Source organism: Patagioenas fasciata, chromosome Z, assembly GCF_037038585.1.
Source record: "Patagioenas fasciata isolate bPatFas1 chromosome Z, bPatFas1.hap1, whole genome shotgun sequence".
In the NCBI taxonomy this organism is placed as follows: domain Eukaryota; kingdom Metazoa; phylum Chordata; class Aves; order Columbiformes; family Columbidae; genus Patagioenas; species Patagioenas fasciata.
In genome coordinates, this window is record NC_092560.1 from 43,640,692 (window position 1) to 43,657,346 (window position 16,655).

The 16,655-nt window shown below is 38.7% G+C and overlaps 1 protein-coding gene across 3 annotated transcripts in view; it reads right to left on the reverse strand.

Moving 5' to 3' along the window:
* GNE (glucosamine (UDP-N-acetyl)-2-epimerase/N-acetylmannosamine kinase) overlaps nucleotides 1-16,655 on the reverse strand; it is a 34,870-nt gene that overhangs the window by 11,653 nt on the left and 6,562 nt on the right. For 2 of the 3 annotated variants that reach the window (XM_065861667.2, XM_065861666.2), the window contains exons 2-7: nucleotides 9,220-9,428; nucleotides 6,039-6,490; nucleotides 4,741-4,893; nucleotides 4,063-4,275; nucleotides 3,319-3,406; nucleotides 1,992-2,202 (exon numbers count right to left, since the gene is read on the reverse strand). In XM_065861667.2, the coding sequence (XP_065717739.1) occupies nucleotides 1,992-2,202; nucleotides 3,319-3,406; nucleotides 4,063-4,275; nucleotides 4,741-4,893; nucleotides 6,039-6,490; nucleotides 9,220-9,428 (1,326 nt within the window). Of the gene's footprint in view, nucleotides 1-1,991; nucleotides 2,203-3,318; nucleotides 3,407-4,062; nucleotides 4,276-4,740; nucleotides 4,894-6,038; nucleotides 6,491-9,219; nucleotides 9,429-13,641; nucleotides 13,785-16,655 lie in introns of those variants that run through there. The other variant, XM_065861668.2, reaches the window with a different exon arrangement.

Below are 16,655 nucleotides of genomic sequence, written 5' to 3' on the forward strand. Positions count from 1 at the left end.
TTCAACTTTCATAAATGCCACCTCAAGCTACACTCTGCAAAATGGACGGGATTTTTTTTTTTCCCTAGGCTGTGTTGGCAGAAAATGTGATGTCAATTTTACCTCTAAAACAACATACTTTTAAAAGTTGTTTTAAAGACATTAACGATCTGCCAGACATCTCCTTTTAAATGAATGCAAAAATTCTGGACCATATAATATTAATTTACATAGCACTTCATCTTCCTTTAGGCAACTTTTCTTCCTGGGTAAATATGTCTATCTGATCTAGTTTTCTGGAAGTATGCAGTGTAATGGCAGAAGTAATTGTCCAATACTGTTAGGAATGAAAACAAAAGACTTCTTAACATGAGTTTTATTCACACTTTTTAAGTGTTGTAGAATTCAAGATTTTTTTTTTCCCCAAACAGGAAGATAGGTATCTAAATGAGTTAAAACTCTCCAGTCCTAGCTATTATTTGTAATATGTTATCTATGACTAGTAGAGCTACACAAGCAATGCATACTTATCTGTGCTATGAAACAGGCAAAGGAAAGCTTCCTACTGTGCCGTTATCAGAGAAATGGGTTGAGGAACTTCTAAGCATGGAGACCATTAAATCACGCAGTATCCCTAAACCTGGACATCTCTCCATACAGCTTTTACAAGGCTGTAAGTTCAAGCCTATTTCAAATGGGTTACACTTTTACAGGAAGAGAGGTACTTCAGACCCAAAACTCACTCATCTTTAAAGTCTCTACGAATTCTAGTATATGTATCAAATTCTACTTACTCTGATGATGGTATTAAACCATCAAACATATCTTCATACAAAGGACACAATCAACACAATTAAAACAAACAAACAAACAAAACAACAAAAAACCCCACAAACAAAACAAATCAACCTACCAAAAACCATTTTAGGAATTTTGGAAGATCATCATACAACTCAAATCCAATACCCTTTTCCAATGCAAAATCAACAGACTATAATTCAGCTGGTTTTAAGAGACCTTTTAAAACCAATTCCTACTATTTTGGCAATGAAAACAGCATACCCTTCCAGACTATCTCAGGCTTCTCTTGCATTGACAGCTAAGCCGGATAATAAGAAAAACTTTTAAATTTCCCTTCCACTGTTTTAATACTGTACTACTTGCTCGTGCACAAGTGAATCTGATTTTTCTCTCCATGGAAGAGACTTTCCCCTTCCACCCCTGCCAGTCACTTTCCTCTTCTCTAGATAATTCCAGATTCTTCAACTTCTCCCTGTTTTCCATGTCTGTAATAATTATTGTTGTTTTTCCTCCTTATTCTCTTTCCAATTGGTCTACATCTCTGTGGTGTGATGCATTACAGCGAACACTGTTCAACTGAGGCATGATAATGTCTCACTGATTATGCTTCTGTGCAGGAATGTACTGAGAATTTTTGGTTACTGGCTGTTCTCTTGATAGAAGAGATGCAAAGTTCTGTAGCCTGAGCCCAACCACCATGAACCCACCACTCCTCCTCAGTAAATTGCTTTGCTAGATGCTGGTTGTTGCTCAAAATGGGTCTGTGTGTCCATTACATGGCTATGTAAGGCAGTGGGGAAGTAAAAACTCTGCTTTTGGAGCCTTTCCCTTTTTGCTTGACATATAAAAAGTTGCAGAGTGAACTAACTAATCTTTTATGGGGAATCAACACATCTGAATGTTGTCCTATTCTTCAAGGTCTATATGACTTCCCACAGAGAGGGAGCAGCTAGGACCATGCACCAGCTAATGGGCTTTGCTACTTTAACAGCAGTCTGCCAAAAGCAAACCAGCAGGCAAGTTGTTTCAAGACCTTATGAGAGGTGCAACAAATAAGCTAAAATCTACCTAACCCCTAAACAGCAAAAAAGGATAGCACTACTTTGTTTTGGAGCTCTTTTGCATCATAAGCCCATATCCCTGTGGTGGGAACAGAACCACAAAGCCTAATGGAGTTTGCATAATGTCTAAAAGCACAACAGAATATTTACCTTCATACTGACAATTGCTACTCGTAGATTTGTTCCGCCTAGATCCACTGCTAGAGCACTCTGCGTCTCCAGAATATGGTCAATATCTTGAGAGATATTATCTTTGACAGGAGGAAAACAGAATTTCTTTTGCAATGGTTCGTTGAGGTCAATAGATTTAAGGAACTTCAAAATCCTTGGAACAGCATTACCATCTCCATATATTTTTGAGCTATAACATGAAAAAACCAAACCAAACCAAACCAATTTCATTGGAAATAACACTGCAATAGAGAAAGTTCTTTATATAACAGAAGGATGTAAGACTGTGGCATTACAAAATTATAATACAACTATCATAACAATACTGCAGCTCACACTACACAAAGCTGTCATGGGATATGGTAGATAGTGTCAGTACTTTGAAGATCACACAACAGAGGGGCAAGTTTGGCATTAGCTCAATTTTGGAATACAAAACATGGAAATTAGAAAACTGGAAAGCTAATGATGTAAAAAAATTAAGAGCTTAATGAAAGGACCCACATAACAAAGATCTAAAATTATGAAAAGTTTATGTATGTGCTACAAGTCCAGACAAGATGTATTTATCACACAGACAACAACTATGTAGTAATAAACTGTAGATTCATGTCAGTTTTCAACATGTAAGTCTGGTTTTAAAATACCATAATAGATGCTGTCAGACATTTGGTATTACACAATTCAGTTTTATTACTCTGTTGAGGTTCTCAAGAAATATACTTTTCATTCTTGTGCTTAATTGGACAACTATTATACTATTATACAACTATTATGCTTTTAAGAACCTACACATTAAAGAACTGAGGGTCAGTGCTCCATGGCTGAAGAATAATAAAAAGCGTCTGGCTATAATCCTGCAGCTCCCCTGGAAGCTTGCATTCAGGACTCTCCATGTATCACACCTTAGGTCAATCCAGCTATAAAGTAGCGTGTCCTTCAGCCAGGACTCAGGGGTAAGCAGACAGGATGTTCTGCCGCATGCTGCTCCTTTGGAACGAGCTCTCTTAATCATAGCAGTCTAAGCTAACACAAGAATTTTGTCCTCTTGACTTTCTGTTGGACATTACATTCTTAGTTATATCAAAAAATTACTAGTAACATTTTGCTCTGCTAATACTGATCTGAATACTGGGCATTGCACTATGATTTTGAATGAGGTACATAAAATGAAAAATAATTTGTAACCTCACATTAGTGCATTAAAAGCATTCCAATCAAATCTGATGAACCATCTTCATGACTAAATGCCTTTTACTCTACTCCTTTAACATTCTCTCCAATGAAACACTATGAATATACTTACCATGGGTACTGTTTACCAAATTGCAGCTGTAGAGCATGCAGAATCTTATCCTGTGTATCAGCATCACGAACATGAAGAACATTTTCACCTAGATGACAAAAATTAACATAATAGGACAGGTCAGCTCCTCAAATTACATTAGAGGATAAGAACTGCTCTAGAAATTAAGAAATAACTACAGCCAGATCAACATTGCTCTTCATCAATTATGTGCCTCCCCTTGCTCCCAATAAAGCAATGGTGACTCCTATGATATGCTGTCATGCATTACAAGCCACCAGAGAGTAGAATATTAGCCTGCAACAGAATTCTGTTATTAAATTACAAATGCACAAATGAAAACGGTAAATTTCTATGTGTGTCATATCTGCATATCTGTGAAATACCACAATACAGTTCCTTCCTGAAGTGGTGAAGAATTTGTATTTTTTAAAATGATATTGTAATACATGTCAAACATCAAACTAGCTACAAAAGAGAATGAATAGTTGCCTATTTTGCTAAATGGAACTCACTGCAAACGAAGTTATATTTTAACCTGTCTATAGAGAAAAGCCTCATTATCTTATGTAAAACATACAAGCAGCATTAACATGATACAGGAATAGCCAGCAAAGCTTTAAAATGGGTCAAAAATTCCCTTGCACTGATACTGCCTCCCTCAAGCATTCATTTGACTTTATCCCATAGAAGAAAAAAAATGCAAAACCATGAGGAAATTAAAATAGTTATGCAAACATGTACCTGTTTCTCTTCCTGTCTGACGTGTCCCCAAGTTAATGACAGGTGTACCAAAGGCGCCCACTTCTCTAACACCACAACTGCTGTTACCAATCATGCAACCGGCATGAGCGACTAGCTGAATGAACTGGTCAAATGGGACATGCTTTACTGCCCGAAAGTTGGGATGATGTTCAATGCCTTTCTTCCTCATGACCCGAACCATCTCTTTGCTTCCTACAGAAAAACAAGAATTAGAATAAATTATTCAAGTTCTGTTGTTAAACGAAAAGTCCAAATGTGCAAGGGAGCTAATAGCAGTTCATTGAGTTGCCAGCTCCAAACTAATGTTGTTCTATTTTTATCCTCACAGTGTAAGTTGCAGAGCTGGGCACGTAAGCCCAAGTTTGATCCCAAAATCAATGGCAAAAATACTTTTGTAGTTCTAGTTAATTTAAGAGGCATTAATATTGCTTCTACATGTCACATGGTTTCTCTTCATCTTCCTTTGTACGCTGAAAAGCTGAAGTGTCCTCCAGCAATGTCAACATGGCGCTGCAGCAGATGCAAACCTGATGCTGAGACCATCCAGCTACTTCCATCTGGCTGGAAGTTCTGGGATAAAAGCTATCTATAAGAACTAACGTATGGTTTAAAGACAATCTGTTATGTGTCCCTCTGTCATGAAGGTATTTTACTCACCTGCATCTACATTAGGGAATAGAACAAGTGTTCTTTTGTTGAATGAGATGAGTGCATCTAGTGTCAGCTCAAACATCTTTATGGAATGTTTAATATCTGTAGTTACAGGATGTTGCAGAGCAACTATGTAATCTCTGGTTTTGACATCTTCACCTGTCCAAATGGAGCCAAGAAACATTTTTTTTAATTGGAATAGAATAGTAACAGGAAAGGAGGATTTAATTTTGAAACTATTGATATGAAAGCTTGAACAGTCAAGGCACTGAATGGGGTATCTAACAAGTTTCAATGTTACAATAAAACTCAAGGGAGTAACAGGAGGATCTAGCTTATTATTTGCCTCTCTAGGCAAGCCTTAGAACTTTAGAGACCACTACCTAAACCCCAACAAACTCTTCATTTGTAGGCCTACATGTAAAGCTTTTCAAGACTATACCAGGGTCAAGAGCCTGTTCTCACAGCGGTGTAAATATGGAATAACATGAAACGCCTGAAGCTGCTCAGGTTTTCTGTCAGTTGTCCATCCTCAAGCAAAGACTTCATTCCCATTTCTTTAAAAAAGTCGATCATCCTTGTTTTAGAACATATGAAAAGAAAGTTTATCTGCAAAATATTCACCTACCAATCTACAAAAGATCCCAGCTTCCAATTAGACAGGTTAATGTGCCATATAGGAGATTGCTTTGTCAAAGATAAAAAGCAAACACAAACCCCCACTGTTTACAGAAATTAAATGTAACTAAATGAATGACAAACACCAAAAACCTTTGGTCCACGTTGCCCTGTTGCAGTATATTCCTCAAAATAATGTTAATAATATACATTCCCTTTGCTTTTTTCAGACCAGTCTTGAATAGCTTTGATTTTATTTGAATACATCCTTTACACCAAAACAACTGTTAATATAAAACTGTTCTATTCTTAAGTTGTTGGCTCACACAAATTACCCATTTAAGGAGTTGGGTATTTTGATTTGGCAAAAGGACCAGCTGTGTCTACCAGGACAGATGTGTATCTTTCCAGCTATACATGGTAGAACACAGAAGAAAAGAAAATGTAGAAAGAAAGAAATGCTAGATACTATTACCAAATATAGTAGTTTTTTTTCAGAAGCAGCCGGTTGATGTTTGATAATCACCTCAAATTAAGCCAAGTTAAACTTATTAGCAGGAAGTCAGTCTCCTTCCTGTACTCTTCTCAGAGCCACTGGTCAACAGATCCCACACACTGATAACCTAGCTCCCAAGTTTGTCTAGTTTTGAAAGTCATACGAAAAATACAAAAAATGGATTGCTTACCTAGCCACATGCATATAATACTCATGTAGTCCTTATTTTTGGCAGAGAGAAGCTTGTCATATGAGGGGCAGCCTGCTAAAAGGATGCGGTCATGGTCTTCACACATGGCTATCAAATGCTGCTCTGCACTCCTTGTGCAGCACACGTGGTAATGGGCCAGTTTGGTTATAGCGTGTCTGATAGAGTCATCAATGGTCCCACTGACTTCCCCACCTTCAATGTGAAGAATGCGAATATTCATCAGGGCTGCAGATGTGGCCAGGGCCAAAGCATCAAATCTGTCCCCGTGAACTATCATTATGTCAGGTTTCAGGCGGTTCAGGACATCCGGTAACTTGACTAATGCAAGGCCCACTGATTCCACCATAGCTGCCTCATCCTCCCCTCTCACAATGGTGTGCAATCTTGTATGAATATCAAAGTCATCTTGTTCAATCATACGATAGGTATTACTGAAGGTAAGAGGAAAAGGGTTAGAATAAATACAACTCTCTTTTACAGCAATATAGCTTGACAAAATAACTGTATAAGAATAGCTGTATTGGGTTTGAACAAAGGTCTGACTATCACATCTCCTTCACTGAGGAAACTGAGTTTTAAGATTTTAACAGAATGTTCTCATCCATATGAACATGTATCTCATATTCCAAGCATCAAGTGTTTCTAGACACCTTTAATAAAGAGCTCTGCTGAACTTGTCCATCATGTTTGCAGAGAGAACAGATATGGTATTATTGCCTTTCAGGAAAGGTATGTTGGCCCATATATTGACTTTGATGGACAAATATATAATAGATATGATGCAAAGCTGAGGCCTGTATGTTCATGGAAAACATCCTGCAGCTAGCATCCAATTTTTAGATTCTGTGTTTGAGCTGTATCAAGACTTACATACTCATAGACTTAAGAAATCACTGCACAAAGAGGCCTTAAATTCAAAGGAAACAGGCTTTTGCACTAAAGAGAAAAGGTTTTCCACACATACTACCAGCTTCATTCCATAATGAGAAAGTAAAAACATTCATTGAATACTGAGAATTGTTATTGTTTACAGTTACGTATTTGAAATATGCAAGATCACACATCTCTGTAAGATTACCTCTCTTCCACATTCACTAAACCTGACTTAAGTAATTGCACACTCTGCATGGAATAAAAGAGAAGAACCCCAGAAGTTTTCCAATTCTGTCTTCAACCTCTCTGACACATTCACTGTTTAATTACACTGTTTTATTACACTTTTAAACTAATTTAAATCAGATTTAATTTTCATTAAATCCACTCTGCTACTCAAATTCTGCAAATTAAAATCTCACAATCTGCAAGGTGAGTGCTCCAGCTCAAATAAAGAACCAATCTCCACTCTGTGTAAGTAAAGAAAACCCTATATGTGTATTCAATTCTGCTCACTGCTGTAACACACAGGATATATTCCTACAAGTAACTTGTCAGGTTTTTGGTTTTTCAAGGCAAATCTTTTTTTATGTGACCGAGTGAAGTAGCTCTAATCTTTATAGCATAAACTGCATTACATTTCCAAATGCCTTTACAGTTTACTTCATAGACCTGCCTTTTTCTCTATTATGTGCATTTTTCTCAAAAAACTTCATTATCTTTTCTTTTATATTCTTTCCCTTCTGAAAGGTCAAAATCTAGGGAACAAAGAAGACTGTGCATTTTTGTTGTTTTGTTTCTTGTATTTTCCTCCAAACATTTCAGTATGAAACATTTCACAGGATCACTATCATTTGAATTCTGTTACTGTTGATTATCCTACTGAAATCACTAGAACACATACATTTTCAGGAACCACTAATTCTCTAGGAACCCGCAGACTAAGGAATGCTGGGCTAGGTCCCCAAAACACCCTTAAGCAGTACCAGGGGTTTAAGAATACTTACAACAAAGAAACTAACAGCAACATTTGTCAGATCAAAATTTCTATTGCTTTGTGCATTAGAAATATTTACATCAGAGACACAGGTATTAAACACCTTGGAATTCAAAAAATAGTATTTCACATTACTTTGCACACGTCTTGCAGACAAAGGATTCAAGACTATACCAAATGAAATGAGATTACCTTATTTTACCAATCAGGATGCAATTCAAAATGCTGACTTGGCAAGAAGTTTGATTTTTTTTTTCTTAAATCAGGTTAGTTTTGTGGTTTTAATTCACCTTGCCATGTTATTAGATGGAAACAACATCCAATACAAAATAAGGAACAGAGCACTCTACTGAGGATGGGCAGCAGTGGAACTTCCTGTTTCAGCAGTTTGAAAAAATGTAGCTTCCTCACACCCTACCTTTTGAAGTATCAAAATTTCCGCTGGAAAGTCCAAAACTGTCTTTACTTGAAGATACGCATAACATTTCTCAAATTTCAACAACGCTGTCATGCTGCAAGCCTTATGCTAAAGTCTGATTAAACATTTTCCTGTTTCACTTACTGGGGTCTATCTGATAAATGCAGCCTGAGCAAAACCAACCAACCACCAACCACAAGCCCAGCGAGAACACACATGCTGTTCTTTATGCCCTTTCTCCAGCAAACATGAGAATATTCAGGATCTGGACCAAGACAATCCATCCTCCCAGTCAGGTGATCTGACTGCTTACTTATAGGGTGTTATGGAGGAGAACGTAATCTCTCCTGCCAAACTATACCTAACGTATCTATCAGTTATTCATTTTGTCAGAATGAGACAACCATCCTTTCCTTCCTCGCAATTCTGGAAGTAAGAAGAATTATTTACCTAGGATATGAAATAAGTACTTTATCCAGTAACTATGCAGAATGGAAGGGTTGCAACTTAAAATGACTGAAGATTATCTTTCTTCTGTGAAAATTAAAAACTGTACTAATTTCCATTCAATAATCACCAGATTCTCAGGGAAATCTGAATAAACTGAGTTTCCCCACTCATATAGTCTGTGATACTGTTGAAGACCTTAATTACAGCATTTACACAAAACTTTCTAAAATTCCAAGATTGGTCAGGAAAAAACAGACATATACAATCCCAGAAGGGCTGCAAAATAAAATAAAATCTAAAAAATACATTTAAAATTTTGCTGTGTACATTTGTGATGACAAAAATTTTGTTACCTAACATTCATTATGTTAATGCTAATACCCCAGAAACAAACTGGCAGACATATAAAAAAATCACTTTACCCATAATCATCAATCAGGTGGGAACCAAGCACTATGACATCAAGCTCAAAGAACTGTGGTTCTGCCTTAATACCAAACATAATGGGAGCTAATTTTGAATAATCAGCACGATTGCAAGTAGCAACACAAACACGAAGTCTGTGGTTGTTTCCGTTCTTCTCCATGACTTCCTTTTGTTTCTGTTTTGAAAGATTCTTGAAATACACTTCCTGAAATAATAGAGAAGGGAAAAAAAGAAAGCAGCAGCATTAATAATAATCTTTAGGACAAGTAAATAGTACACTTCAGGAACAGCATACACAAGTGCAGCCCAGAACTGTGGACACATAGTAGTTCATCCATTGATGACAGACAACTGATACCTTAGAGTAGCTATCATTACAATAGTTTAGAAAAGGACAGATTTTTTTTTTTAGTTAAAACTCACTTATATTTAATACCTCTATTTCTATAAATAATATACAAAAATATCTATATAAACAATATTTAAGTATTATGAATTTCAACTGTAATTATACAGTAAAATGACTTTTTCCTGATCAGATGAAAACTTCTGTATAAGCAGAAAAACTATTGATATCTTAATAAATGAAAGAAAAAAGCAACCAAACAACTCATATTCTAAAACCACAGAATGCAACAAACTGCTAAAAGATTCACTGATGGACTCTGTGAACAAAAAGAGAAAGTTTTTGCCTGAGTCAGTTTATGTATCTGTTAAACACACTTTGGTGAGATAAATGAGTTAAACATTGACTTCTAAAGCCTCCCATACTGTTTTGCAGGCCAAAGTACATCAAGATATTAAGTAGCATAATATTAGGTTACAATAAGACAACAGCTTTTGGAGACAAGTAAACAAATAAGGATGATGATTACCACCAGACAATATGGAGGCTATTGGGAAAAAAAAGGGGGTTCTGACAATTGAAATGCCACAGAAACTTGGTATATTTACAAGCAACACCAACAGTTACTGTAATACAATGTATTCCCTAATCCAGTTTTACAGCTTCTTTAGTAGCTGATTGAACTATGCAATGATTTTAAATGTTTATCTATCCTTTGTTTACCATTTTGCCTTGCCTTTTTTTTCTTCTTTATTTAGGAATTGGGAAAAGATTAGCAAACAAGAAACACCTATTAAAAATTATACAGTAATAACTCCCTCAAAATAACCCAAATTCTCCCCTTACCCCTGACAGAAACTAAGTTGGTAGCAGAGAGTATCAGACCAGCTATTTGTATTTTTTTTGTTGTCCTCTTTCCAAAAATAACTGTACTCTAAGTGAGTACCATACTTTTGGTATGAAATCTAATATGTCAGACTTCTCCAATTTAATAGCAAGTAAACTTTTTCCAGATTAATGCATGATGATTGCTCACCTTTGACTCAGAGCAGTATCAACCTCTCCAATGGTTTTACAGCTAGGGAAGCTTTTCCTGGGCAGCTCTATGCTAGCATAACGATATTGACATCCAATTTCATACTCCTTTTATATTACACTTAATTTTTTTTCAGTAAATTTTTAAGAGAGGCTATTGTGATATACCCCTTACAGGATCCAGCAACTTTTCAAAAATTGCCCCATTTTTAACACATTATTTTAGGTTTTATCACATACAATTAAACAATGTTTTGGTTTAATACTAGTGTTAGGGTGACCAGGAATCTATCTCCAAGTTGTCAAAGGTAAGATGTATTTCTAGCCTCCAGCTGCAATTCATTATGGCTCTGCAGAACTATGACTGACAGTGGTGTTTTTTTCTAGTTGAACTCCAACAACCGTGATTCCCGAGACAGTAGTTTATACTACTTTTCACAATAAAACTGAAGTGGGAAAAAGCAAAGACAGCTGCCATTACTAAGCTCATAAGAAATGGCATTTCTCATTTACTCAAGCAAAGCAGCTATGGCTATTCCAACCAGCTTCAGTAGAATAGTTACAGCTCTGGAATGTCAGCATTTGGTTCATGACAAATTAAGCTGAGTTCTATGGATTCAGCCATAAAGTAATAGGTATTATTTAGTTTACATTGAGCCCCTTCATTTGAATTTGCATTTGAAACTTACTTCAAAAGTAGAATGTTAATTAACTACTATTTTACACTTTCAAAGAGTCAGATGACACTTTTTTTTTTGGCAGTTCAAACAAATTAATTATTTCCTCATGCTGAAAACAACTGCAGCTATGTGCCTATATGATGGCTGGTTTAATTTATTCTTGTCTTCCTTTTTGTCCAAAAAGCTTGAAGTACTTTCAATGCATTTAAAAAATTCAGTACCTCATGCTGAAAAAGTAGAGAGTACTTTCCAGGATTTTAGATGCTGTATAAAGGTAAGTCAGAGAGCATGTTATCCTGCATCAGTGAGTGCAACCTGAAACCACATTACCTAGACTCAGATCTAACAGAACCAATCATTTCTCATTTCTAAAACAACCTCTTTTTGGAGATAGTTCTTAGCAGGATATAATGTCATTGTGTCTGTATAAGCAGCCACTATTTCAAATAAAATAATACTCAAGATGTGAAGGCCACTTCTGACATCCCTATAAGCTTGTCTTTGAAACTGCATGAATAACGTTAGTATAATTAGAAGCAAATCTCTCACAAGACTTTTTAAATCAGTCACGGCTGCATACATATTCTGTACTACATAAACTGAGAAGCCAAAGTAAATGGGCATAAAATAAGGAAGTGACAAAGTAGCTTACCCAAAGTCTGCTTACTCCAAGTTACCTGCCTGAACTAGAGCCATCACTTCCTCTCAGACATAGCAGTTGTCTTTTCGTTTAAGCAAAAAAGGCTTTTAAGAAGCAGAATACTTTTCTGTCCTCCATCTTCAAACAGTGCCTAAAATTCTAGAACCCTTCAAACCAAACCCAGAAAATACAATCTCCTAAAACGTTAAGTATGTCAGTTGCAAAAAAACCCAAACTCATGGTTCACCATAACTACAGACCTACCAGAACTGAATCACTACCTCACACATCTTTCTGGCCACACAGGTTACATTTAATTACAGTTGCTATTGGCTGCAATAAAGGTCTCTTGAAATAATTTTGGAGGTAGATGTGGATATACTTAAAAGGCATATGAACTCACCAGAATCAAAAGCAATTCATGCTATTTGTGCATTTAAACTTCTGTTAACATTAGGTTTCAGTAAGCCCCAAAGCGGAATTATTTTTACTACTGCCTTAAACTCTGTAACACAATAGTTTCAAAAAGTTGCCATGGTGCAGACACAGTTCTTGTACTGTTGCCAGTTTGAAGGTGTTTTTCTGAGTTTAAAACCAGGCAGAATTCTTTCTTGACTTTAGCCATGGAGCTATTGCTTCTGTATGGCCTGTAAGCACACACATGCAGTGCCTGTTCCTGCAGCCCTTTGCAGGTTAATAATCGAAACCAAGTCTTGCAGCAAGCCCCCTTGAACACATCTGTGCAAATGGAAAAAGCACTCTCACTGCCACCTAGCGTGTTTGTTTCTTATATCACCCTGTGCACATATTACCCCATGCTGAGGCAAGAAACTCCTTGCATCATTTCCCCCAACAAATGAGATCTACTTCTTGACTGCCCTCCTTCCTTGTTTGTATGTGGGATCACTCCCTATAGACCTCCCAAGTTATACACATAGATTTACTAGCCAAGCACAGGGTCTGCCCTTCTGTGTCTCCTTTCTTCCACACCTGCAAAGTCAACCCAATATGAATTAGCATAAACGTCTGCATGGAAAACCCTTCTGCCTTGTAGCACACGTGTGCACCTATCTGTCTTCAGGCTTGCTTCCTCTACAGGTCTGTTAAATCCACGTGTGCAAGGCTAGTCCCTCAACACACCTCCAACGTGCAAAAGCGCATACGTGTCTTTCTAGGGACAAACTTTCCCTTCTCCCACATGTGGACAGGTGTAAGCAGCAACACCTACGGCCGTTCTCTTTATTCCATCGATAAAGACTCGTGAGCGCCGCTCTGTTTGCAGGATTTAGAGACACGCGCGTGCGCATACACCTTCCCACGGCCATTCCCGCTCAACTCCATCACAGATCCGCGCGCGTCCCCGCCTCAGGACCACCCGCCGCATTCACGTGCGCACGCGCCGCCCGCTTTCCCCAGCACCCACCCTCGCACAGAACCATAGAATAATTTTAGTTGGAAAAGACCCTTAAGATCCCCGAGTCCAACCGCAACCTACATCCGACACAAACTCAGGAGCGCCCCAAGCGCATGCGCACCCAGCCCCGGCATTACGCTGTCCGCGGCGCGCGACACCGCCCACGCGCAGCCGGTGCAGCTCTTCCTGTTCGACACCGCCCGCCAGGGGCTCCGCACACCTCCCGCCGCCCTCCACCCCCCATTCCAGGCCGTCAGCCGGTGCCGCGCGCCCCTCCCCGCCCGGCAGCACGGCCCCGGACACCTCGTGGAAGCTGGGCCAGGCTGGCGCGGCCCCACTTCGCAATCGCCTCGGTCCGCAGTCAGCCGTCCCCACGCCGAGGTGGCAGCAGCGGCGCAGGAGCCAGCCGCATCCAACGCCGAGCTGGCACGGAGGCCCCGCCCCCAGAAGGGCGGTCCCTTACCGCCTGCCTGCGTGGGGCGTGGGGGAGGGGCAGCTGGGCCTCGCTGCGGAGCGGGGTTTGTTCGGGGCCAGCTCCTAACAAGGAACTGCGTCCTTGTGACAGGACCGCCTCGTACTGTCACTTAATAAATGGCATAACATGATTCAGTACGCATGAGAGCAGTCCAGTTAAAACTGCTGAATGATCCTACAGCTTCAGTGGGGATCACCATCATGATAAGAGCTTTTACATTGAGGGCTGTCTTAAAACCATGAACTGTGAGTTTTCCTGTATGAGATGCAAAGTGAGGACATCCCACAGCAATGCCAGGAAGAATGAGGAGGTTGCCTGATCTTGCAGGCTGTGAAGAACTAGAGCCATCTACCATTAAGAGCCTGTAGCTCATGAAAAGCTTCTGGGTGTGCTGCAGAATTCTATGACTTTGTTGTTAATTCAGTCAAGAATGACTGCATTTACTTAAATCCTGTTAACTTCATTGGCATGTGACAATCAAGAAAGCTGTTAAAACAGCTGTCAAGTGGTGTTGGCCATCTATGTGTTTCAGCTGATTATAAGAGAGATGTGTCTTGTCTTCTCCGGTGGATGTATTCTGGGGTCAAAGTGGCCTCTTATTAGTGAGATTACTGTGACTTGGATCCTACTTTAAGTACCCTAGGCACCATATATAACAGCAACCTATGCCCATTATATTTTGCTATGGGAACACCTCCTAGTAATATGAGAATTCTTCACCCATTTTCTCCTTCTGATAAGATCTCATATTTGTGTGACTGGAACCTGACAGTCTAATGCGCTAGGGCCATCCTCTGATCAAGACAGTGCTGGATTCAGCTATTTGGTACTTGCACTCTGACATAGTTTTTCAGACCAAGTTGTACCATTGTTGATCCATATAATATCTGAAGTGTCTCAAATCCCTTCTGCTTTCACCCTCTGCTTCTCAGAAAAATTAGTGTTAATAGTGACTCCTGTGTCTGACATGCCTGAAATAGATACAAGGAATGTACCTTACTAGGGAGAAAAAGCTGACTTTTCTAGCAGATAACAAATATTTGTTTAGAAAGGCTTTCAGGAACAAATACTGAAGTCTTCAACTAAAAAAAAAAAAAATCTTAAATAGGAATTATGGCAATATAATTTAATTTAAAAATTAAAAAACCTTTAAGACTTGCCCTCAGAAATTTAACATTGTGAACTGTTTCCCAATAGAGACTGAAATAACATCTTATATGATGATGTTCAGAAAGTCCTCAGACAGCTGTGGTCCAATGAGTCATAGCTCCTCAAAGCCTCAGTGTTTTGAGAATATTGCAGCACACCCGCTTCTCAAATTACCAGGGATCTTAACTTGAAATACTCACCAGAGGTAGTAATAGCAACTGGAAGGCACCTTCATGTCCCACCTAAGTTGTTTTCATTGTTCTCTGCATTGCTAGATTTTCTTTATGCATATTGCACATTGCTTAAAAACCTATGTGCATTCTGGAAATATCATTATAAGCAAGTTTGTATTGTCTTATGTAAATGCTTTTGAGTAATCATAAGCTCACCAGTATATCTACGTCTGGCTTCACTGAAAGAAAATGCTGAGGAAGAGCCTGAATCACACTTGAGCACAAGTGTATGAAAGCATGTATACATTTACAAATTCTGAATTATACTAGTACTTATGCAGCTAGAAGCAACTACACTGAGAATTAATTATTCTTACAACAGCATCAGTGCATTGCTTGATGTGTTTTTTCCAGAAGTGTCATAATGGTGGTTTAGCATCTTGCAACACAGGCTGCAGAAGGGGGTAAGTTTATGCTCCTGGTTATTTCTCACCCACAGACCCCACATATTACATAAATAGAATGAAATTAATCTTGTGTTACTCAGTGAGCCCTGCCCCAAGTCTCTCCAGCAGAGAGAAAAATGCTATCCAGAAAAATGAGATGGGAGAGGTCTCAGCCCATAATCTGCCTTTTCCAGTCTGCCTTACCCTTTGCTGCTCAAAATCATGAATGACAGTGTGAAGGTGGCCTCCTGTGCTTGCCAAGCCCTGAGAGAGTACTGAGGGTCATTAGAGGAGTAGGGTCCCAGTGTTCACGTTAATTCATTGGCTTTCTCCTCATCAAAAAGCTATGTACAAATGCTAAAAGCCCTGCAGGGACTAAACATACATTAATACTGAAAGTGCTGGGATATCCTGGAGTTAAGAAGCTTCTTTCTAGAGAGGTCATGCTGCTTAAGACTTGAACAGAAGAAGCAAGATCATCTGGTTTGGTTTGCAGCTGCCTCAAAGATGAGACTCTGGAAACCCATTCTGCAAAAGATGAAAGGTCCTAAACTGTGGTCTGACAAGGGATTTGTCAGTTCATGGCCATGCCCAGGAGATGGACAGTGTGGACATATAGAGGGAGTATCACTGTGAACTTCTGCACCGGGGCTAAGCACTTCTTCCCTCCTGAAAGAAAAGGAATACGTCTTTTTAAATCAACCTCTACATGAGATGGAGCTTTATTTACTTATTTTCTTAACTCTTCATTTACATCCATTTTATTTACGTCAAGACATGCTGCTGAGTGTAAGAAAGTGAAAACTTAGGCTAAGATTTTCAAAAGCAACTGGAAGCAGCTGTCCATGTCAATTCTGTACTATCCAGCCTAAAACACTTGAAAGCAACTTGAATTTTAAAGGTGACAGTCATAGTGCTTGCAGAAGAGCAGGTCCTTCTGACACAGCCAAACTAATAAATTTTGAAGATTCTGGCAGAGCAGTGCTCAGCTTCTGTGAATGTACTGTATTATGAATATCCCTTATAGGAAAAGACCAGATAACACACACTACATGATATAAGGAGAATCTAAGC